The sequence below is a fragment of the Pavona decussata genome, unplaced genomic scaffold (assembly GCF_977016875.1).
Source record: "Pavona decussata unplaced genomic scaffold, jaPavDecu1.1 SCAFFOLD_29, whole genome shotgun sequence".
Lineage (NCBI taxonomy): Eukaryota > Metazoa > Cnidaria > Anthozoa > Scleractinia > Agariciidae > Pavona > Pavona decussata.
In genome coordinates, this window is record NW_028145452.1 from 1579420 (window position 1) to 1602500 (window position 23081).

At 38.9% G+C, this 23081-nt stretch overlaps 2 protein-coding genes across 2 annotated transcripts; both read right to left on the reverse strand.

The window, feature by feature from the left end:
• Nucleotides 1-682: 682 nt before the first annotated feature.
• LOC146484869 (PHD finger protein 10-like) lies at nucleotides 683-17484 on the reverse strand. The gene is made up of 16 exons (XM_085104339.1): nucleotides 17395-17484; nucleotides 15595-15889; nucleotides 14487-14564; nucleotides 13496-13563; nucleotides 12677-12742; nucleotides 11314-11442; nucleotides 10224-10333; nucleotides 9444-9582; nucleotides 7723-7809; nucleotides 6790-6898; nucleotides 6166-6278; nucleotides 4543-4618; nucleotides 3250-3338; nucleotides 2713-2777; nucleotides 1913-2022; nucleotides 683-930 (listed from the first exon to the last, which is right to left on the reverse strand). The coding sequence occupies exons 1-16, from the start codon at nucleotides 17404-17406 to the stop codon at nucleotides 794-796; spliced, it is 1683 nt and encodes a 560-aa protein (XP_084960465.1). The 5' UTR covers nucleotides 17407-17484; the 3' UTR covers nucleotides 683-793.
• An 851-nt stretch (nucleotides 17485-18335) lies between these two features.
• Nucleotides 18336-20338, reverse strand: LOC146484870 (carbohydrate sulfotransferase 3-like). Its single transcript, XM_085104354.1, has 2 exons — nucleotides 20291-20338; nucleotides 18336-19652 (listed from the first exon to the last, which is right to left on the reverse strand). The coding sequence occupies exon 2, from the start codon at nucleotides 19529-19531 to the stop codon at nucleotides 18503-18505; it is 1029 nt and encodes a 342-aa protein (XP_084960480.1). The 5' UTR covers nucleotides 19532-19652; nucleotides 20291-20338; the 3' UTR covers nucleotides 18336-18502.
• Between the last annotated feature and the right edge of the window lie 2743 nt (nucleotides 20339-23081).

Consider the following 23081-nt stretch of genomic DNA (forward strand, 5'->3'; position numbering starts at 1 on the left):
GTGATGGATGGTGCCATAACCATTCAAACGGAAGGAAATGATCGAGGATTGTAGTGCTCTTCTATTAACCATCCAAGGATTAGCAACCAATACCTTTGGCAGTTGTCAGTTATCCTTGGATATCCAAGGGCAGAAGTCAAAACCAACGAAGAAATATCAATGACAGGTTGATGATTCGTCCACGCTCATATTTAAGACCTTTAGATTCTAGTAAGAAATATGACTTCGAATACAAGATTTGTTTTTGGCGAAGTATTAAGAAGAGATATATATTGTGAGCGACGAACTTGACGCATTTGTTTTGAATGATGATAACTAAGCCCTTTCGTGATTCCAAAATGACGAAGACCCCCTACGTTTCGAGGACTTGTTTTCGCCACCACGCCGTTCTCACAAAAACTCGTAGTAAACTAACGACGGCTGTCTCTTTTTCCCGCCAAAATGACACTGGTTCACGCGCGCGCCCTCTATTGGCAAACTCATAGTCGTGCTCGTCTCTAATAATATAAAGGCGTTTCTTTTGCGTACACACGTAATATAGAGAATTTTCAATGATATAGGAAAAGCTTATTCAGCGGAAAGTTCTCTAATATGGGTACGGGTACCGGAATCAGACTTTATTTTCACAGGCGTGAAAAATTATAACGGGACAAGCAAAGTTAGTCGGGACGTGTTACACACCTTTCTGCTAAATAATTTGTTTATTACGCCGTCAAAGACACCAACTTGTTTCGAACTTAGCAAGTAAGGAAGCTAAATGTTTTATAAATAAATATGTAACTATACTAATAGTTTAACTAGTCTTGTTTCTATTCTTTCTGTGAAAGGAATCCATTCTTTCTTCTTTTTCTCCTCGACACAACACACAGCTGTACTTGCTTTTCGTCTTGGCGAGTTGTGCATACTCCCTCTCGTTGATGCCATCACAATCTGGGGACACAAAATCCAACCTGAGAATGATGTATTATTCTAGAAAGTGACAGCCATACTCGGAAAAAGGAAATCCGAGTGCTCCTATTAGGAGTCGGACCTAAGACCTTCTGATTAATATACTTAGGTTCAACTCCTAATAGGAGCACTCGGATTTCCTTTTTTCGAGTATACCTGTGTCACTTTCTAGAATAATACATCATTCTCATTCATTCACCAGGCTTGAAATATACCATCACATTTATTTCAAAATCCAATCTGTGAGCGGAAATCTCCTCTGATTTATCGTCTTATTTTCCTGTATAAGGTGTTTTCTAACTTTCAAGACTGTGGATGAAATTCCAAGGTGCGACATTTCAAAATAAGGATATTGAGTTGTACATTCCTTAGTCTGTGACAGCGTCTTGTTTCAAAAGCTCGAACCATCTTGTACAGCATAATAAACAGCATCACAAGAAAGTACTGCTCAGTAGCTTTCATATGAATGGTCACACTTTATGATTTCATGCTCAGACTCAAAAAAGTCGAACCATCTTGTACAGCATAATAAACAGCAACACAGGAAAGTACTGCTCAGTAGCTTTCATTTGAATGGTCACACTTTAGGATTTCATCCACAGACTCAAAAGTTAGAACCATGTTGTATAGCATAATAAACAGCACCACAGGAAAGTACTGCTCAGTAGCTTTTTTGAGTCTATGGATCGTGTCGTAAAGTGTGACCATTCAAATGAAAGCTACTGAGCAGTACTTTCCTGTGGTGCTGTTTATTATGCTATACAAAGTGGTTCCAACTTTGCGTCTGTGAACGAAAACTTAAGAGAAGGCTACGTTGTAATTAACAAACACCTAATTACTATGTATTTCTTTTCTCTTGGACTGTTAATTACCCTGCAAAATGCGGTTAAGAGGAGAGTGAAGGTTAAAACAACAACAACAACAACAACAGCAACAACAACAAACAAACAAAAGTCCGACAAACCTGTGTGAATCCAGCGGTCGCACATGTCACAGCAAACCATTGGCAAGTCAGACTCGTCGTTGCGATAAACTTTTAAACAAACTGGACAAAAGTTTCCCGCTCTGAACAACCTGCGACAAGGCAAAATCGGCAAAAATTACAACAACAACAGCAACAACAAAGCTTTATTATATTACAAAGCAAGTAAATTAATACAAAACTACTTCCACCCACAAGAAGTAAACTAACCAATGAGGGGGGAGAAGAAACAAAGAAATTACAAATATTACGGTATACTAAAAACAAGATTTCAACTTACAGTGCGACGCGCCTTACCGTGGCCACCAAACAAACTGTTTTTTACAAGTTAGTCATAAAATACAAAACGACATGTTTTCAATAATTCGTTGTTGCATCACTTGCCCGTTGTACTTTGCAAGGAGGCGTGACCGTTAATCAAATTCGCGTATCCTGATTGGCTAACTTGTAAAAAAAAGTTTGTTGGGTGGTCACCGTTAGGCGCGTCGCACTGTAACTGCAACACTAGCTGAAATAAGAAGGGTAACTTAAATATTTAAGATTATGGAAGCAAAATAAGATGTGAAATATAACTTAAATTGTAAATACTAGTAAATTTAAGGACAAAGAAAAGATAGTAAACTTTGAGCTATTACATTACACTGATAATTTGAGTGATCCCAAGAAATTCAATTCTCACTGTACAGGATTGTACGGTGGGAATCCCTGAATATAACATAAAATATAACTAATCGAGTTACATTTTTGTGGTTATTGTAAAGAAAGTAGAAAAGTGTTCGTACCTTGAACACGCAGTGCACAGAGTTTGTAGGAACTGTGCTTCTACTCCGTCACGCGGCTTGGTGTACTACGGCAGAGCAGAAAAAACACACATCAACACTCAACAAACAGACACAGCCAGGCTGCATAAAGCCCTCATACCTTATGATACTAAGGGAATGGTCATAACAAGCTTGTTGGAAGAGGACCCACTTTGTCTGGGGTAGGAGGGTTATTGAAGTCAACACCTATCTCATGAGCATCACCGATAAAATTTTATTTGCTTTAAAATTTGACTTGATGCAGAAATATTCAGCTAGCAAGAGTCAGCATTGCTAGATAAACAAGAAAAAGTGAGGTTTGAATGTCATTGTCATTTTTTATTGCTGGATAGAGTGTGTTCATAGCGGCCATGTTGGAAAAGCGAAACAATAAAAGATATTTGCATAAAAATAAAAATATATTTCCCAAAGGAAAATCATTCTATTGTTTCGCTCCTAGAATATGGCCGCCGTGAGAACACTGTACACACACAAGACTGAACAGCTTGCAGCACAAACCTCATGTTTCCATCTCGACGCGGATCCTTCGCCTGGTGATCGTTTTAAGCAGGATGCACACATACCACACTTGTCACATGTCCAACGACCTGACGAATAAAACAACATGCAACAATTAAGCCCCGAACCAATGCAGACGAATCAAATAGACGCTAGTTTCCTATAATTATGTATTGAGTTATAATTTCCCCGGTTTGGTCTAGGCTTTCAAGTGCTTGGGATGACTTCTAAATACCTGCGTTCATGCACTTTGATCAAGCCCAGTCAAGTTTCTATTCCAGTAAACGTTTGACGAGATAGCATTATTTTCGTCCCCAGAAACCACGCAATGTTTAAACTGTTGCGATTCAACCACTGGCCAGTAGACTATGAGTACTTTCTTACTTTTTTCAGAAATACAAGAAGGAAAATCAACTCCCGCAGGTTGTGTCTCCTCGTGACACTCGATTCTCAAGCGCGCGCACTGAAGTTTCGACGGGTTCCCTATCCCAGCTATCCCTGAGAGTAATACTGTAAGAGCTATGAGACTATTGCCCATTCCGAATTTCAAAGAGAGACTGGGGACGAGTTTTCAATTTTCCTTTAATCAGAAATTGGACTCCATCACCAGAAAAATCACATTAAAGTTAGTCAGTTTATCAAGTTTGAGGTTCATGTAGAAGGCTTTCAAAAATCGGAAAAATTATTGTTTTGTATGGATTTGGGGGACGCCATCGCAGAATTAAAGACATTTTTATGGAATGAAACATAACCAAACTTGTGTAAACTTACTAATTTTTATGTGATCTTTCTGACCAGGGGGTTCATTTCTACATACGACGTAATTTGAATATTTGTAAACTAGGGCCCAGTCCCTTTATGGACTCCGGAACGGGCAACTTGTCATCTCTATTGTCAGTCCATTTGACTGTCCTAGCTCAAGTGAGCATTTCAAAACTTGAGTTTAAGTCTGAACATTCAAAAGTATGTCATTCAAATGCAAGCCACTGAGCGGCACCAAGATGAAAACCGTTTACCATGCTATACAAGAAGGATCTAACTTTGGAGGAAATAATTGTGATCACACAAATAAAAGCCTAGCACTTGTGAACACTTGGCAAACAAGTTATATTTTAATAGGCCTTTTCTGAGTTGTTTTGAGGCTAAGTGCAAAGTTTTTGTTCTGCAAATTAGTTTTCATTCATGTGCGAACAAAACTAATTATCATATGAAAAGCTTTGCACTTAGCCTCGCTTTCGCAATGAGGCTCACAGCAGCTAGAAAATGGCCTATTAACTTATATTTCATCCTTACCAACAGGAATCTGTTTGAGTCCAACGCAGAAGCTATGGTAACCACGATCACACTCATCGCAGAACAACATCTTGTCCTGTCAACAAACACATAAATCGACTCATTAACAACAACATACTTTATTTACCCCAGAGTCTACAAAAAGCATTTACAATGTAACACACAAATAATGGGGGAACCCAAGAGTTAAAAATGCCAGGCAGCCAGTTAACAGAAACGAGACTAAGTCGCTTTTGTCTCTTGAAATTCATGAAGGTAGACGCAAACTACCAAAAGCGCGAACTCCACGCACGAGGCGCACAGCGCCGAAAGCGTGGACCCGCGCGCGTGAGCCAGCGTCTCTCCCTAGTGTCTCTTCCATTTTCTCGCTCGCTCGATACTGTACTTTTCGCGCGCGTTAGTATGACCGATCAACGCAAAAAATACGGACTGTTTTGGAGTCAACTCAAGAATGAGCGAGAGAAGCTGGCCCGGTATATACATCGATGAAAGTACGGTAGTGGTCCGAGTGGGACAAGGGACAGCAGTGCTTATAGGTGCGTAAAGGCCCGGAGAAAAAACAAAATTCCTAAAAAGAACTCACTCTCGCTCTCATTTTGTATTAAACTCCCAAGTAGCCTGGTCAACTACTCTGTGCTCTTCAATAGTTTGAATCCGTTCAAGATGTCATTAAAGTTCAATAGACCGAGTTCAAATGGTCGCTCCAATTTAGCCTATCATTTTCAAGCACTTTCAAAGAGTTTAAACAACCTCATTCACTCCCTCGGTGCAAGTTAACAACGCAAATAAACGACTTTATTTAAATGTTGAAGTATTTAACACTGTAGTGCTAATTGGAAGACAACATAAATCAGTGAAATAAATACACACACTGAACATAACATTTGTTAAAAATCCCAGCTGGAGGGAGACAAACCAGTTGGCTATTTACAAAGCGTGGCCTTGGATTTGAAAACGGGGCTACCGTGAAACAAATCTAAGTGTAGCCTACGAGCAAGCTCTCTTTTAGGTCAGCCGCGAGAGCACCACCCCAATCCTCTCGCGGTTCGCTTCGCTCGCCGCTCGCGCTATCTTCCGCGGCAGACCTGAAAGAGAGCTTTCTCGCAGGCTCATCTAAGTGATCGGGCCTGTTTCTCGAAAGTCCTGGTAACTTATCGGGCCCGGAAAGTGTCTTTAGTGATAAATGTTTCTTAACAGAAGTCAATTTTTGCTAGCTTTGAATACTAAATTTTAAAATTTATAATTCTATGAAAACATTGGCCAGGTACCATGTCTCTTATCACTGTGTAATCGGCGAAAAAACATTTAAAAATATACTTAACGGGCCCGATAAGTTACGGGACTTTCGAGAAACGGGTCCCTGAGCGGAACTTGAACCCGGGACCTCCGGATTACAAGTCAGGCACCCTAACAAGAAGGCCATGTCACCTCCTTACTTGCAGTAATGCATGTACATGTACTTGCAATAATGCATGTTTCTCATGGACTTCACTTCAAGTTACACAAATAGTTAGACTCGTATCCAATACGCACAAAATTAATGTATACTCATTCTTTAAGGTACATTTGAACCCACTTTGTATCAAAACAGAAACAAGATCACAAGAGCTCAATCATTGTTACCTCATCAAATGGGTCCCTACAGATGATGCAAGTCTTGCATTCCATGCATTGCCAGGGGTAAGACTGGATCACTGCTACCAGCTGCATGTTCATGTCCAGACAAGTAGGATGACCTACAGAGAGGACGATGAAAAATAACTGAAAATAGGTAGAAATACATCAATAGTTTTTTACACGTACAATTGAAGGTGCGGTGGTTTAGTGGTTAGCAGCGCGTCAGACTTTCGGTCGATCGGAGGGTCAGTGGTTCGAGGCTTGGTTGGTCTCTTCATTGCAGTATTGTCTCCTTAGACAAGAAACTTTACTTCACATTGTCTCTCTTCACCCAGGTGTATAAATGGAAACAGTGACATACTGCTGGGGGTAGAGGAGCAGGAATGGCGCAGTGGTGAGAGCACTCGCTTCCCACCAATTTGGCCCGGGTTCGATTCCCGGCTCGGTGTCATGTGGGTTGAGTTTATTGACCACAAGGAAAAAATATATATATATTTTTTTACATTTATGACTAAAACTCTACATCTGTTTTTTTTTTGTTGTTGTTGTTGTTTGTTTGGTGGAGGTTGCTAATTTAAATAGCCTAAAAAAAATTAAGCTTGGAGCGAATGGTACTGAACTGAGACTTACCACTATTTTCACATTGGGAACAGTGGATCAGTTCCTCAGGCAATCCCTTCTTGTTTGAGTCGGAACCCTTCAGGCAAATTCCACACAATGCATTGGGGCGTTTTGGAGGCTGAGGAAAGAAAATTGATTAATATGAAAATATGGCTCAATAATTACATTTCTGAAATGCGTTTTTTAGGCAAAAACACAACAAAATAAATACGGCAGTCCATTATCCATCTTGCATACTCATTCAGGGTTCGTACTCTTTTGGGCTTTTGAAAATCCATGACTTTCCATAACCTTTACCATGACCTTTTCAAGTTTTTCATGACAAAGCTTTCGCATTTTACACCGTCAAAATGTGCAGTGTTTATTTCTACTGAGTGAAAGTCTGTTTCTTGGTTCCTTTTCCGATTTAAATTGTTTATCTTCGTCCTTTTTTCCTCAATAATGCTTTCTTAGTGATTTTTTCTCCATAAACATAATTTTCAATGACTTTCCATGACCCATTACTAAACAGATCTATGACTTTCCAGGCCTGGAAAAATAAAAATTACACAAATTCCACGACTTTCCAGGCCTGAAAAACAAAATTACCAAATTCCATGACTTTCTAGGTTTTCCATGACCCATACGAACCCTATCATTAGCATTTAGTCATGGGAAAGTCACCACAGACAAGCAAGCTTGTTGGGGACGACACGAAGGTGCTAATAGAGTAAGCAGAAAGGGGATGGATGGGAGGGGCAACTCCAACCAAAGTTAGTCAAACTGACAACTATGATTATTAGCACATGCTTATAATTATACATGAATAAATAACACAATAATTAAATAAAACAAAATTGAAACAAAAAAATACTCAAATTTTGTCTGCAATGATCAGCACCTTTGAAAAAAAAATACAAACTTACCGTAGAACGACGGAATTAATTTTCGGCATGAACTTACTTTATATTTGCCAGGTGTTTTCTTAGCAGGTGGTTCTTCCACTTCTTCCTCTGAACTCTCAGCACCAGACTCATCTGCAGTGGATTCCTGATAAACAACAGATCATAATTTATCTCTTAACAGATTTAAGTATGGTGCCTCCTTCTGCTATTGCGCATATGTTCTGTGCATCTCGGGATGATCCCAGAAACTCTGATATATTAAAGGGGAAGTATCATGGGGTTTTTGACCTCTTTTATTAAAAATGGTGAAATAACACCTACACTTTGCTACAAAATAATTCTAGAACAACGATAGGAGAGAAATCAACACAATTCTTGACAGGAACAACTCGTACACTGTTCTAGCACATTTTGGAAACAAAAATACGAAAAACATTAGCCTAACATTTTTCAAGTTTCAATCCATACCGGCCTACTCTGTCTCTGGCCAGAGGCACTAATTGACAGTTTTATTGCACTGGGGAGATAATCTATAGCAAAAAAAGACAATTACATTTTTTTCTGTTGTCAAATAAACATTTGTGGGTTTTGAAATGACATCAAATTTTCGTGATACTTCCCCCTTAAGGACGGTGCCTACTAAGTCAAAAGTTATGTCCGTGCAATTTGTCCAGGAAAAGAAGATCTTAGCAAGGTCTATTGGAAACAAAAATTGGGGTAACCATGCATTTTTCAGTCCATTTATTGCATCCCCATTTCTTCACACTCAACTTTTGCTGGAGTCTTTCTTTGCAGGAAAGCAGACCCAACCTTTACAGACTATTCCTTCAGTTTCACTGGCTATTAGCTACATGTACAAAAAATTTTTACAATGCCAGACAGCATTCAGCTCAAGTTTTTTAAACAGACGTTAACGCCTATGTCGCAAATGGAGGTTGGGTGCCCAAGAGCCAGGGGCTGGTACCGCCAACCCAAACCCAGGTAGGTAGAACACCCCATAAGCCTGCCCTACCCACAACCCAGCCACGAGCCCCGCCCGCAACCCAGCCCCAACCCTAGCACCCGTCACACTGAGACTAGAAGCTCAGTGGAAAAATAATAAGTACATAAGACAACAAACTAACCCTAACCCTAACCAACCCCAACACCAATCCCAAACAATAACAAGGTAACACTACTGGGAGGGAAGGGAGGGAAACAAAAGCCCAACAAAATGCGATAAACTAGCCACGCCACGAATAACGCTGAGTAGAGTAAATTTCCGAGCACGTGCAAAGGAGCACACCTAAACTGCAAGAGAATACCACTGGCCAAGCAACTGCCTGCAGACCAGAACCAGGCCCAAACAGTAATGTAACAACAAACGCCCAAATGCTAATGTGCCACCCGTGCTCAAACTATACGCCAATAAACGCTAACGCCTCGCTACGCCACTAAGGAGCAAACTTGCTCCAAGTCGTTAACTAAGTTAAATTACATTTAACCCTATATAACTCATGTAAAATCACATACACAATGTACAATCATACACTGTACATGTAAATCTCTAACAGCGTAAGGTGATTCTACATGTAACTTTTGAATCCGTAGATGAGAACATTCTAATGGAACCTACTGAGTAGTGCCTCCTCGGCAATGGTGCTGCAATTGCTTAAACATTTCTTATTTCCTTTTCTCAAGTGAAAATTCTACCAAATTATTATCATCATGTTTTTGTAAACTGCAACAATGTTAGTACAACTGGAGGTAAAGGATAAAAACAACAGTTACTAAACTTACTGGCAAGGAAATGTCATCTGATTCCTCTGATTCTTCATTTTCTTTTTGTGGGGGGATGTAAGGAGCTGGAGGGAGCGGGGGTTTTGGCATCTCCAGCACTGTGCCGAGTGGAAAGTTCTTCAGTTCTTCTGCAGCATACCTTTAATTAATACAAAGGAATAAGGATCAAAGTAGACTTTCTGCTAAGCTGTGAGAAAGACACTTAGCACTGAAACGTTCCACTTGAGTTTCGAACATTTTTTTATGAAGTAATTTTATCATCTATAAGAGTATACATGTAGACAATAGAAAACTGCCACCAATTTGTTGACTGAAAATCGAGGAGACGCATGAGCTGTATGCATACATCCTGTACATGTAGGTGTATTGATATCAGTTATTCTTTACTCGGGTGTGTGAGGTGCAAATCTTGATGTCCTCTTTGCCTTATTCTGCAAGGGATCCTTTCACATACAGTGGAACCCTGCCTTAAGACCACCTCATTAATACAACCACCTCGTTTTTACAACTGGCTGGCCACAACGAATTGAAATTCCAATTATTTCCTTAGTGTTACAACCTCGTTAATCCAACCACCCTGTTATTACGACCAATTTTCCACAGCCCAAAGGTGGTCCTATTAATGGGGTTCCACTGTATTTTGGTTTCCTTGACTAAAAGTTTAAATTTATTGTTAAGTCTGTATACATGTTTTTTATACATTTTTATGTATATATTTCACCAATTTATTCCACAATTTCAGCACAATATCCCTGTTACAGTGTACAATAATTTATTTACCATTTGTAGTATTCCTGGAATTGTCCTGGAAGAAGAGCAACTGGATACAAACTTGGCTTAGTACTGTGCTTTGTTAACCTTGTGGTCTTATTTGTAGGAACATGGATTATCTGCAATGATACAGGATTTATTGTAAATAATTATTAAGTGTACAACAGACTGTTCTAGTAATATGATTATTCAGTGGTAACTACAGAACAGATGTCACTGAAACAAAGAACCCTCTTTGAACAGTCAAAACAGGAACACTGAAAATACCCTGGACATCTTGTACAATAATGTACATGTATATGTACAGAAGGAACTCTCACCTTCACAAAGTCTCCATTACTAAAGGCACACAACAAGAGCAACTACGTATGTGTAGCTTACAGCACTTGCCTAATATCGATGCATTAATTCATACTCTGTAATAGAGCCAAAATACTGTATTGTGCAGAACATTGCTATCTTGTTACACACCAAAACTTGGTTAAATATATTACCATCAGTTCTCAGTGTGTCTATCCAATTATTCCTGTATTCTAAATAATGGTTGGTGCTGGATTACAACCAAAACAACTGAGGGGGTGGGAAGGGGGGGGGGGGGGGGGGGTTCTGCTTGATTATGAGAACATCAAATGAAAAGAGAAAATTACCCATGGCAGGCAAAGTTGACTTTGCAGAGGAGGGAATATTATGTATGTGAGCATAAACTAAGCAAATCTCTAGATCTGTATGCCCGCAAAATATATATTTCACTTTGTTTTAAATTTTAATACCAATTTATTATTGGTTTTTGTTTTATTCGTGCATGTGGTTGGATCTCACAAAGTGAGGTATCACAAAGTGTCATAGGCATTGTCAGTCCCCACTGAACAACCATAGAAATGTACAAAACAGCTAATGCCGTACATGTAACTTGAGAACATATTACACATAGGCCCTCAACAGTAACTTAATCGTAAATATGTACATGAGAACACACATACTTGGCATTCAAAGGTTTAACTGATTGACTAACCAATACCGACATGTGCAGTGCTACCCTCTTAAAATAAAGTCATCAGTTCAGTTCAGTTCAGTTCATACTGATAGTATTCAATCTTACTTGAGTCTGCATATCAAAGTAGGAGCATCTTTCCTCCCTTCTCTGCTGTGCCAGTTGTGCATTAAACTCTGCTACATCTTTGATGGCACGCTTTATGTAGTTTGCAACTTTTCGTTTTTCAAGTGCTTTCTGAAAGTGAATGACAACAAAAACTAATGGATTTTTTTTCAAATACAGTCGAACCTGTATATAACGGCCACCCTCGGGACTTGAGGAACTGGCCACTTAATACAGGTGGCCGCTTAATACAGGATCACTAAAAATACTCACTGGGCGTCGTCTAATGTCAATTTTAATGGCGTATTAAAACACTTCATGCAAGGAAACAATAGGACAATCAACACTCTTTCAAGTGATCAATACTTTAAAGTTCAGTGCCAACTTGTAACTTAATGGTATAATATACGTAACATTGTGTAAAAGTACTATGCAATAAAGATAAATTGTCCTCTACTCTTCTACGGTGTACAGTGCTTTATTTCTATGACTTACAGTTCACAACAAAATATCTCATTCCGTCATTTCATAGTTGTTACGCTCAATGTTCAATGTCACATGGCTGAAGAACAAGCTAATTAAAGATTAATTTCTTGCTAAAGAGTAAAGCATATTCAAAACAAACTTTTTTAGCGTTCGTGATATGGTACTGTACTTCAGCACAGTGCGGACATCTGAAAAGCATTAACGATATTAAAGTATCAGCTTACAGTAGCTTTGTACATGTTATTTCTTTATAGTGATGCTGGATCGCATTTTAAACACAACAAAATACCGCATAAAATAACATATCATGATATGGCTTAGTTTCCATTCAAGGGTGGCCGCTTAATACAGGTTAAAATAACAAAGAAAGACAAACATAGGACTGCTACAGGGTGGCCGCTTACTAGAGGTGGCCGCCTAATACAGGTAACAATGTCAGCGTTTGTATGAACGAAAAAAGGGACTTTGAAAACTGGCCGCTTAATAGAGGGTGGCTGCTTAATACAGGGCCGTTATATACAGGTTCGACTGTAATATCTTTGGCATTGTTTTACACACAATATAATTTATTTAAGAGCTGAAGAAATTTACACTACGAAACTCAGGAAGTAACTAAGGCCATAAAAAAGTTATGCAAGAACAATTAGCCTATTTATAAGTAAGGAATTATTGTACAAGAATGTTCTGCAAAGGTAAATTATACATGTAATTGTAACACTTTATACAGTCAACTCTCGCCTTGCGGACACCTCGCTATAACGAACATCTCGATAATACGGACAGCAGCTAAATCCTCGGCAAAAATAGAGTACAGACGTTTGACTGAAAAAAATTCTGTCTTTAATTTGCAGACATTATTTGTGTACATGCACTGACATACCTTCTCATCTTCTGTTTTTTTTATGAGTCTTTGGCGCTCTTTAATATGAGTTACTCTAATGTACTCCTGAAAAAATATCCACAGAAGGAGAATTATTGAAATAAAAGTTCTGCGAACCAAAACTGATCTACAGTGTACTGTACAGTACAAATGTACATATAAACTCTAACCCTACCATCCACCTCCACAATTCTTCATTTTCAGATTCCCACCTGAAACAATCTTCAACCACAAAATTCAACAGACTCCAAACCAATCACAAGTACATTAACCATCCTAATCCACTTACATGGACGTACATGTCCATCAAGAGCAGAAAGAACCATACGCTGAGGTGAGTGATGTTATCATAATAAAATTTAACCCTTGAAGCAATTTGTCTTTTTTAGTATCTATTTGTTTTGTGTCTCCAAGATTTGTATGGGATTTTCCCAGGCTATAAAGCATTGACATGGTAATAAAGTTTCTACATGTATTCTATATTCTATTCTATTCTATTCTATTCTATTCTATTCTATTCTTTTCTATTCTAATCTATCAGCATCAAGTTTCAATGCTCACATGAGCCTCTAAAAGGACAGGCAACCAACAAAAAATGAAACCTTAAAAAATTTTGTAACACTACAACTCATCTACAAAGAAACAAACATAAAAAAGAAATACAGGTAAAGCTGCACAGAAACCCAAAAGCAGATAGTGGAGGCAAAGAAAAATTGGAAACAGGTGGGAAAAAATTGGGCACCCATTTTCAATTTTTTCTCACTCTCCACTATACACTGTATCTGTACCTGGGTTTCCGAGGATGAGCTGTGACTATACCTGGTATTTTGTTGGAAATCCATCAATCATTACTTGGCAGATGTCTTCTGACTTGAATGCTACTAGTTCTGATAACATGAATGGTTGAATAAACAGTCAAGAACCCAACAGAAACTTGGTCTTCCTAATTATGTTTTTGCTATACTGTCATTTCATTTTTTATTGTCTCTCTTCTGTCCAGTCCTCCTCCTTTTCGCTTTCCTACAATTTTTACAGGAATGTGCAGAGCCAAAGGGAAGGCTTTTTGCTCTGTTTTGGTCTGAAATAGGGTATAGATTTTACAGAAATGGGTATGTCTGAAAAAGGGTATCAGAAATTACATATTTTGGTCTGAAATAGAGTCAGGGTTTGGAGAATCGAGCCGAACACCCCCACCAAAAATTCCATGGAGTCCCCCCCCCCCCCCCACCTCTGGGTCATCCTCCTCCACTTACATGTCCAATCGAGAGCAGAAAGAACTGTACAGTATACACTGAAGTGAGTAACGGCAAGAAATTGTTATCATTAACACGAACAGGGTAAGGACTATTACATGTATATGTTGCAGGTTAAAATGAATCCCAGGTTTCACTTAAAATGATTTCAACCTAGGTTGATTTGTATTTTCCTTTGTTTAAGATGTAAATTACCCAATCTTAACAAAGGAAAATACAAATCAACCTAGGTCGAAATCATTTTAAACTGGATTTATTTTAACCTACAACATATATGTTACTCAACAAGTGGGCTTGCTAGAAGTATTAAGGACAGATGTAGATTCCTTCTTTAGTACCATGTAGACTGCTTGCAGTCCCCCTTTTCTCTTAGGGTTAGTTGAGTATTAAACCAGCCTAGCACAATCACAGAAGCTACATGTAAGGATTCAAACAAGAAGGGATTGGGGCGAGAGGAGAAAATCATTCTTGTCTTACATTCCTTGCCCGCTTATTCTTTCAATGACACAACTGAAATTTATATTTTGATAGAGAAAAAGACATAAAGCAGTCTATACCTTGATTTTCATCATTTATAACTCCCTTTTCTTTGAGATAGAGCTTCTCATCCCCACTCACAATGTGACTTTCAAGCTCTGAAAGAAAAAAATATAAAAAAATACATGACTGTGTAGATCACAATGCAAAAAAATATGTAAGAAAGATATTGATTTTCCTTTTGTATAGTTGGTTAGTAGGAACTGGGCTGTGCACATGCCAAAGGATTTTCTCACTGGCAGCAATGTGGAAGTCCAGAAAAAATCCATACCCACCCCTTGGAAGGTCATTGGAAATTCCTAGGGAAAAGGGGTTCTTTAAAGTCAAAATTTTAGAAGCAAAAAATGAAGCTAAACTGGAACTTCCTGGGGAGAAAGGGAGTGCAAAACAATAAACCTTCTGTGGGGGGGAGTATGGATATTTTCTGGAACTTAACAATGTTCATTTTGGTAATACTGGTAACAATTAATTTCAAAACTAAATTACTAGTAATTTAATTAAATAACTACAATTCTGGTCACACATGTTGGAATAGTAGCTGTTTTCTTTCCTCTTAATTCATTGATGGCCTTCATCCACCCAGAATAAAACCTGTAAATGCAACAGGAGGGGAAAGGAGCAGTATGCGGTCTGCAGTTTAGGGGTTATTTATGTGATGCTTTCATGAAGTGTTTCACGCACTACTAATTATGACTGGGAATGTAGTGATTACATGCACATGTAGCTGTGTACCAATGGCTTGAAATTCAACTGCAGATTTCCTGTTAACATATGATAATAGAGAGATTTAGAAATTATTATGTTTACGGTAAAGATCAAACAGCAGATCAAATCACCATGCACTGTGACCATGTTTATCCTTCATTTGCCGCTCGCTATTTTCAGTTTCTCAGTAAAATTGAGTAAAGTGTAGTTTTGCATAGCATGAAAGGCCAGAATTGTTTTGCACTATTCTCGTCTATGTACTCATTTTTTTCAAGAAAACATACAATGTAAATGTGAATCTCATGTTTGCCCTTTGCCATAAAGGCAAATCTAACTCTTTCTAATATTAATAATTATAAATACATGTAAAAAGAGCTGTTATAAATGTATTTTGTAAACATTTATCACAGTAAGATAGCTCACCCGGGTATTTCTCCTCCAGGCCCTCAGTTTCCAAGAACTGGCAAACATGATGTCGCAGAAGGTAGAACTCGCCAGTTCGATCAGGAGGCCATTGGTACTCAATAACTTGATGTGCAGAAAAGTATCGTTCTGAGTCATCCTCAGGGACGGGTGGCTGGGGAACTGGTTTATCCACTGTTTCTCCTATGCTTTTAGTGCTGTCATCCTTGCTTGGTAAAACTTCCTTCTGCTGTTCCTCTTTTGTTTCACTTTCAGGTTTGGGTTCTTTATTTCCTTCTCCTTTTATTGATTTCCTCTGTAAAATTAAAAAAAGAAGAGAGTTAAACATGTGTGGGAAATAAGTTGAGTGATGTGCTTGAACCGACTTGAGAGTTTCACAAGCATTTACCACTGATCCTTGGTACAGTGTACTCTGAATTCATCATAGTTATTTTTTATTGCTCCCTCTTTTTCTGACTATGTGTAGTAAAGACATAGTAAAACCATTTTAATCTCTACAAAGTTATTCAACTTGTTATCAGTTGTGACCAAGTGGATAACAATAATGTGAATACTTTGATTTAATTTTTAAGCGTGAAATGAAATTATTTTCACTTTTAACCATCAAAATTGATGAGATCTCCTACATCCTACACTGTACCACAGGAAATGTATTAAACAAACAAATAGTGACACCCTCCCCTTGATTTTTCATATGATTCGTTTCCTATTTTCAGTCTTTTAAACTTTTAATTGTAGTGTTCACAGTTTTGGGATTTTTGGGATATTAAATCTCATCAATCCTAAAGTTCGCCAAGGTAACTGTACTTCCAGGACTACTACTTTCTTTCATCAAAGCCAAATCCAGTAGCAGATGACTGTGACGAATAATACGTTAACCGAAGCATTGATAACACAGACGATCGATGTTCGGTTTAAGAGAGATGCAAATAGATCTTGTCGTGCATTGGCAAACACTTTGCAATTTTTTTCAAACCATAATAAAATAGTAAGCTTATTCCTCGCGAAGCGAGGGCCGAAGGCCCGAGCCTAGGTTAATAAATTTGTCGGGCCGAGCCGGCCCGAGCGGAGCTTAGCCGCGCGAATTCGAGCGAAAAATATATTTATATATATATATGTGTATATGTTTATATCTTTGAAGGTGTCCGCACAATGACGTCAGACTGTCTGGCGTCGTCTGGAGCAAAATTTGCATACATCGAAAAAAATACGCGTGCATGATCAAATTTCAACTGCAATGTTTATCAATATTCACTGGATACAGAACTATCTCTCCAGAATCTTTTCCCTTTCTTTTAGAAATCTTTTTCGTGAAAGATTGCATTAAAGAAATTACACGTTTTGTGGCCGCGGTAAATAATTTTCCGTGGGAAATAAATTCATCGAACACGGCAGCGCTGCACGCCCGTTGTACATTGCGTCGCGTCACAAATAGATTTTCAACCGCAAACTAGCCCGTGGAACTACGAAAACACCATGCTCATCAAAAAAAAAATCTTATGCGCCTATTAATCTCCTCGTTTGATGCTACAATACGAGTAAAGAGGGCTTTCCACCCAGCCCCAGCTTCGCGAGGTTTTGCGAGTCACGTATTTCTAGTTATAATTAATAGGCAAACTTCAGCATCGAGAATACTTTTCGAAGCTTGTTGATAAGCTTCTTTACGCATGCCACTCGAGGTCTAAAATTTACTCACATACTCCCTCGTTTGTTCGCATAAACGTGAAAGCAACACTCTGTATCTCACGATCAGCGGATACCTCTACCTGTTTACGAAACTATATACAGTTACATACAAACCTTTCGCGGCATCTTGAAACATAAAAAGCTCAAAACTTGCCAAAAGACTTCGATACGCAAAGTTCTCACAAAGCCGCCATTTGCAGGAGTGGTTACTAATTCCGTGCCAGTCGTGCCAGTCCCAAAAGAGACTCGATCCATGCCTTTACGGGAGAAGTGAGCTGCGCGCCGAAATGTTGTTCTTCAACATGTTCTTTTTTTTTTTTTTCTACTTTGCATAAAGAGTAAGGGATGCTGTGCTATGTTCTGTGAAGTCTCCAATAGGATTAACGTCTCAGATTGTAGGTTGTTTCTAAAATCAGCAGGTGCTGATAAAAATGTGGCCATGGGATTAGTTCGAACTGTTATAACATTATGTGCAACGTTTTGAACTTTTATTTTAACCCTTCATCAGGGGTGGTAATAATGAACAAATTACAAACCGCAAAATTCTTTTGCGTACAACCTTCATGAGAGGCACGCCTGGGAGAACGCAAGCCTACAAATGCAGGTTAAAGGAATGGAAAATCTCAAGGTGGCTTTAACTTACTAATTACTACAGTAGTATTTATACTTAACGCGTTCCCCAAGACATCACACGCGAACAAACCCACGGTAGCCAACTGAGGAAGCCTCGCGAGCAAAACAAAAAAATGAAATAAAAAATAAAAAAAATGGCAGCTCTCGAGAGATCAAAGTAGTTCAGTGAAATCCAAACGCCCTTGTAGTATTGGTGAATGAGGGCTAAGAAAAACTAATCGTGGCAATTTGATCAAAGATGTGAATCAAAAACTATTCAGGGGTTCTGTCTAACTATGACTGATGCCTGATTTAAACATTTGAGTCTCAGAATAAAATAATGGGTGACTAGTTACTTCGTGGGCCGAAAAGCATCACTCAGTTCTGAGGTGTCGTTAATTGCATGCACAACGTGCATGGTTCCACCCGTGTCAATGAAGGTCTACTGAGCAGTATATACTTTCATTCGTTTTATTATATGGTTGAAATTTTTAAGTGTGGCTTTTACGGGGATAACAGCTCGGCTGACAATCAAAATTTTCCTTTCTACTAATAGTTCGATCTTCAACTTTTTCCAGAAATACACTTGCGCTACGCACTCTATGGTAAATCAAGTACGGAATCTTTCAAGGAATGGTATCTCCTCAGTCCAGAGTTTCTGCTTAGTGTCATTTAGATGACGATCGGAATTATTTTGAATAGAAATGTACCCCATCAGCTTCATAAGCGGCCCACACACCTCCTCAAGCACTGACAGTAGAGCCGACTTGTCTAGAAGAAGTCTCCAGTGATCTATTCTGTCAACATCTGTTTTAGATATGACGAATATATCGTCTCGTGATTTAACGGGAGGTTCTCCTTTGTGAATCCACTTTTTGATGGAAGGAACCAAAGGGAGACCAGTAAAATTGTACATATATTGCACCGATTTAACCAAGTCACTAACAATGTCTTCGTAACGGACGAGTATGTAGCGTGTTTTGAACCAATTTTCCCATTCTGCATTCACGTATTTTAAATTTCCTGCGACTTGGGAGCATAAAATACGTGCATTGCGGATGATTATATTCTTTCCTATGCGAGATGTGTTCTTTGTAACAATCAGGTTTTTCTTCGGCCCTTTAGGTAAGAAGAACTGTCGTTGAATTAGAGGTGATAAAACAGCCCGTGGATCTCTAACAAGATGTATTATTAAACATTTAAACTTGTTGGGTTCAGAGCTACATACGCGCTGAAGTTCACGTATCCCAATTCTTCCTGGAAGTCGTGTTTGCATGATCTTGGAGACAGTAATTCTTCGTACGCGTGAGTTGCAAGCTTCATTTATCGATCCCTCGGTAAATTGCATTGTAGAGCTTCTCCAAGCGAGGTAGTCAAATCTCTCCGATTTGCGTATCCATTCAGGAAAAACCCTATCGACTGTGTTTTTCCCATGAAAGCTGCACGTGAATAATTCCTGAAGAAGGTTGGAAAATTCAAGGCGATATGCGTCATTTGCTGTCCCCTTCAAGACGTTCCACTCACCCAAATCACGATCCCCGTAAACTGACATCCTTAACTCACGAAGCGGCTCTAAAACATAGAACACGTTTGGATGCAAGTTAAATACGTTTCCAACAAACGTGGACCCTGAGCTCATGTGAGTCAAAATGATCACATTTAACCTGGTGTTCCTGTGGTTAATCTTCGCTTCCCTCTTGCTCGATCCAGTCTTTCCAATCTTGTTCGTCCCGTCCAAGTTGTTTACACTGTTTAAGGTGCTAAGGAACATCGCAAGAATAATGATAACCAGAAATATCCAAACCAGTCTCCTCGGAATTCTATAGTATTTCATCGTTTCTGTAATTGAATTTAGAAACAACACATACATATAGATTTGTTTTCTGATGAATTCATTCAAATTGAGGTGACGTTATAGCGGTGATTTGTGTGACCTGCGTGCAATTCCGACTTCCTTGGTTGCATTCAAAAAAGGATCGAATAAGGGACGTCTGCACGCAGGCTATGATTTTTGGTACGATATTTGTTCAGTTTTAAATTGCAGCAACATGTTGCAATAAAAAAAAAAAATACATTCGGTACAGTGATCTCAGTAGCAACAAAAACGTGGGTTGAAAATTGCCTTCGCGCTTTCAGTTGTTGTAACCGCGGGAACCGAAAAATGATATTTGTGCGCAAACGATTTTAAAAGCAAAAAAAGGTTTCCTTGAAAATGCACAAAAGGGAAAAGGAAACCTTAACTCGATTCCTTTGAAAAACTAAAAGCTTCCAAGGCCAGCACAAGAAGATGAAATAACCGTTACGAACGGTTTCGTTAAATGACTGATAAGCCATCAGTAGCTTGGTTGGTGACTACCGAAAAGGAACGCGAATACGTTGTATTGGCGACAAAACTTACTTCTTTGTTGGTTTAATTTTCTTGATCGATGCGGGAGTAATCTGAATGTATTCTTGCAATAACGGCTTTCACCATAAACTGCTGAAATTCGTGGAATACCGGTTTCAGGGTTTCGTCCAGTCGTTAACTGTTTTGGATTCCCTCGGCTGACGCGTGATCCGAGTCATGTCGTGTGTAGGTTACGAGCGCACTCAGTGCACGCGCATGAACACGCACACGCGTACAGCGTGACTAAAAGTGATTTAAAGCTTCAATTTAGAAAAAATACCATACTTGTTATCATTTTAATGCTTTTGAAAATTATTTTTGATTAATTATCTCTGAAAATTGCGTGGTTGCCCTCGAGTTGTTTTGGGAATCCAAAGGTTCTTGCTAAGATCTGGTTCTCCTGTATAGTCATAAACAGTGCAAAAACTACCACTGTATTAGAGCGCGTACAAGACGTGCAAACTAAGAAGACGGAAATTTTTAGAGCATATTGTTAACTATAGGGCTGTCCCCATATATCATGGCTTTTTAACCGAGCTTTTTATGAACAGTAATATATGTCTTTATTCTGCCGGTTAAGCGAACGTCGAAACGTCGTCGTATTTGAAACTTTTAACCAAGACGGTTTTAAACTGAGGTCAGCGGTCAGCGATGGCGGATAGACGTGGATTTTAGAGCTCCGCATAGTTCTGGCTAGACCGCGCGTATTCCACCACATAAATAGCGAAAAAACATTGTAATAGCACTTTGGGTCGGTTAGAGAGACCGAAAGAAGCAAATTGGTAGCTTTTCAAGCGAAAATGTCGGAAACTCCTTCTGACACGTGTTCACTCGAAGAACTTTATAGGGTCGAAGACTTAAAGGGCATCTCGAAATGCTTCGCGAAACTTCACACAAATATAGGAGCAGAATTCTGCCAGGCTCGTGAGAAACTCAAGGAAACAACCGACCGAGTCGTGGAATTGGAGAAGGCGATGTCACACTTCGAAAATGAGCAGTTGGAGATGAAGGAAAGTACGATACCCGAGATAATAGAAGAGGCTGAAAAGCGCGACAAGTCCATACGCGACGAACTTCTTGCCCTGAATCTTTGGGGCAGGAAATGGAATCTCATTTTTCACGGTATAACCGGGGAGTTAAAAGAAACTTCTGAAGCTACAAGACACAAAATTCAAGAATTCTTCAATACTACACTCAAGATGGATCCAGGTGAAGTGAAAAATATTAATTTCGCTGCGTGCCATAAAATTAGAGGAAGCCGAGACGCAACTAAAGAGTCGATCATCGTCAGGTTTGTCGACCTGCAACAGCGGGATTACATTCTTAATCTAGCCAAGAAGCTCCCAAAAGGATCAGGTTATGGAGTGATGGTCGATCTACCACCAGAGCTCTCGAAGCTTAGAGGCCGACTTCTCAAGAAGAAATGGGAGCTTCCCTTTCAGCAACAAAAGTAGGCGAAGTTAAAGTATCTACAGAAGGCCCCATTCATTCAACTAGTCGTGGCTGGTCAGGTTCAAGAATCGGGTTGAACTATGGAAAAAGCTAAGTCATTGCCTGTGTTACTGAGTAAAAGCTAATTTCAAGAATAGCATATCTAATAATTATGTCGCTATTAACATTTTGTTTAAGTACTTCTAGTACGCGCGAGTCGCAGCACAGGACATCATTACTATAAGCCAGAAGCTGCAATCGCTAACAGGACGCTACTTGTTGTGTTTGTTTAGTGTCTGTTTGTTCTTGTTCTGGATTGATAAGTCTCAATCTGTTTTAGTCTTACATATGCAAATATATATATTTATTGTAGCGTTTGCTCTGTGCCAGCAAATCAATTCTACCCTTTGGCGTTGTAATAAGTATGCAAGATTAACATATCATAACATTTAAATTCAGTGAGGATAAAATTAACAGATTGAAGATCGGGACATTGAATTGTAAAGGTTTAGCAGATGAAAAAAAAAAGAAAAGACGTCTTTAATTGGCTTCGGCAAAAGAAACTTGACATATATTGTCTACAGGAAGCGCATATCCAAAATAGCAAAAGAGAACAAGCAAGGTGGAAATCCCAATGGGGCTATGAGGCGTTTTTTAGCAGTTTAGATAGCAAAAGTCGGTGAGGGTATAAGGCGGAAAGAGTTTGCGGAATGGTATGTGGAATGGCGTGCGGAATGGCATAATTATGCGAAATACGATTTACGTGGGAAATAAATTAACTGAAGAGCGCGTCATGTTTTTGCGCCAATTTTATAAGAGCAGCAGCTTTTTTGATGCTGCGGACTCTTGCTAAATATTAACAACAATTCGAGGATTTGATCGTCTGATTGTTGATTTGGAAGAAGTGAGGGTAAAGAAAGCGATGAAAACTGTTTATAGTTTTCGCATTCAAGGAACTATGAGTAAATCCGTAGTAAATTAAATTTCATGTTCACTTTACTCCATGCGACTTCAGTTGACAAAAATAACGTGGCAGCGTGAAGTCTTCTCAGGACAAAGATTGATCCTTTACCGAGGGCAAATAATAAACCTTTTTTTTCTTTTTTTTTTTAAACCCTCGGTAAAAGATCAATTCTCATACCCTGTATGCTCGATGATTCATTTATCATGAGCGGGAAAATGAACAACAATTTGACCAAAATGCATTTGTGATAAGAATAGTTTCACAACCTTTCAAACAACCAGTGTCGATAATTAGACACCATACTTGTCATCTGCTTTTTTGCTCTAGGGCTTTTTCGCTTTTAAATCTCATTTTAGGTTGGGACGTCTGGCACTGAAAGATCTTATTTAAAGACGGATATGTTTAGTT

Bases quoted from the DNA above. Each gene is read 5' to 3' on its own strand.
- LOC146484869 (XM_085104339.1), bottom strand. The intron at 11,443-12,676 runs GTATGTCAGTGC...ATTCACTTTCAG, and splicing joins AAAAAACAGAAGATGAGAAG to AAAGCACTTGAAAAACGAAA. The intron at 6,279-6,789 runs GTAAGTCTCAGT...TCCTCTCTGTAG, and splicing joins TTCCCAATGTGAAAATAGTG to GTCATCCTACTTGTCTGGAC.
- LOC146484870 (XM_085104354.1), bottom strand. From the start codon at position 19,531: ATGAGCTCAGGGTCCACGTTTGTTGGAAACGTATTTAACTTGCATCCA.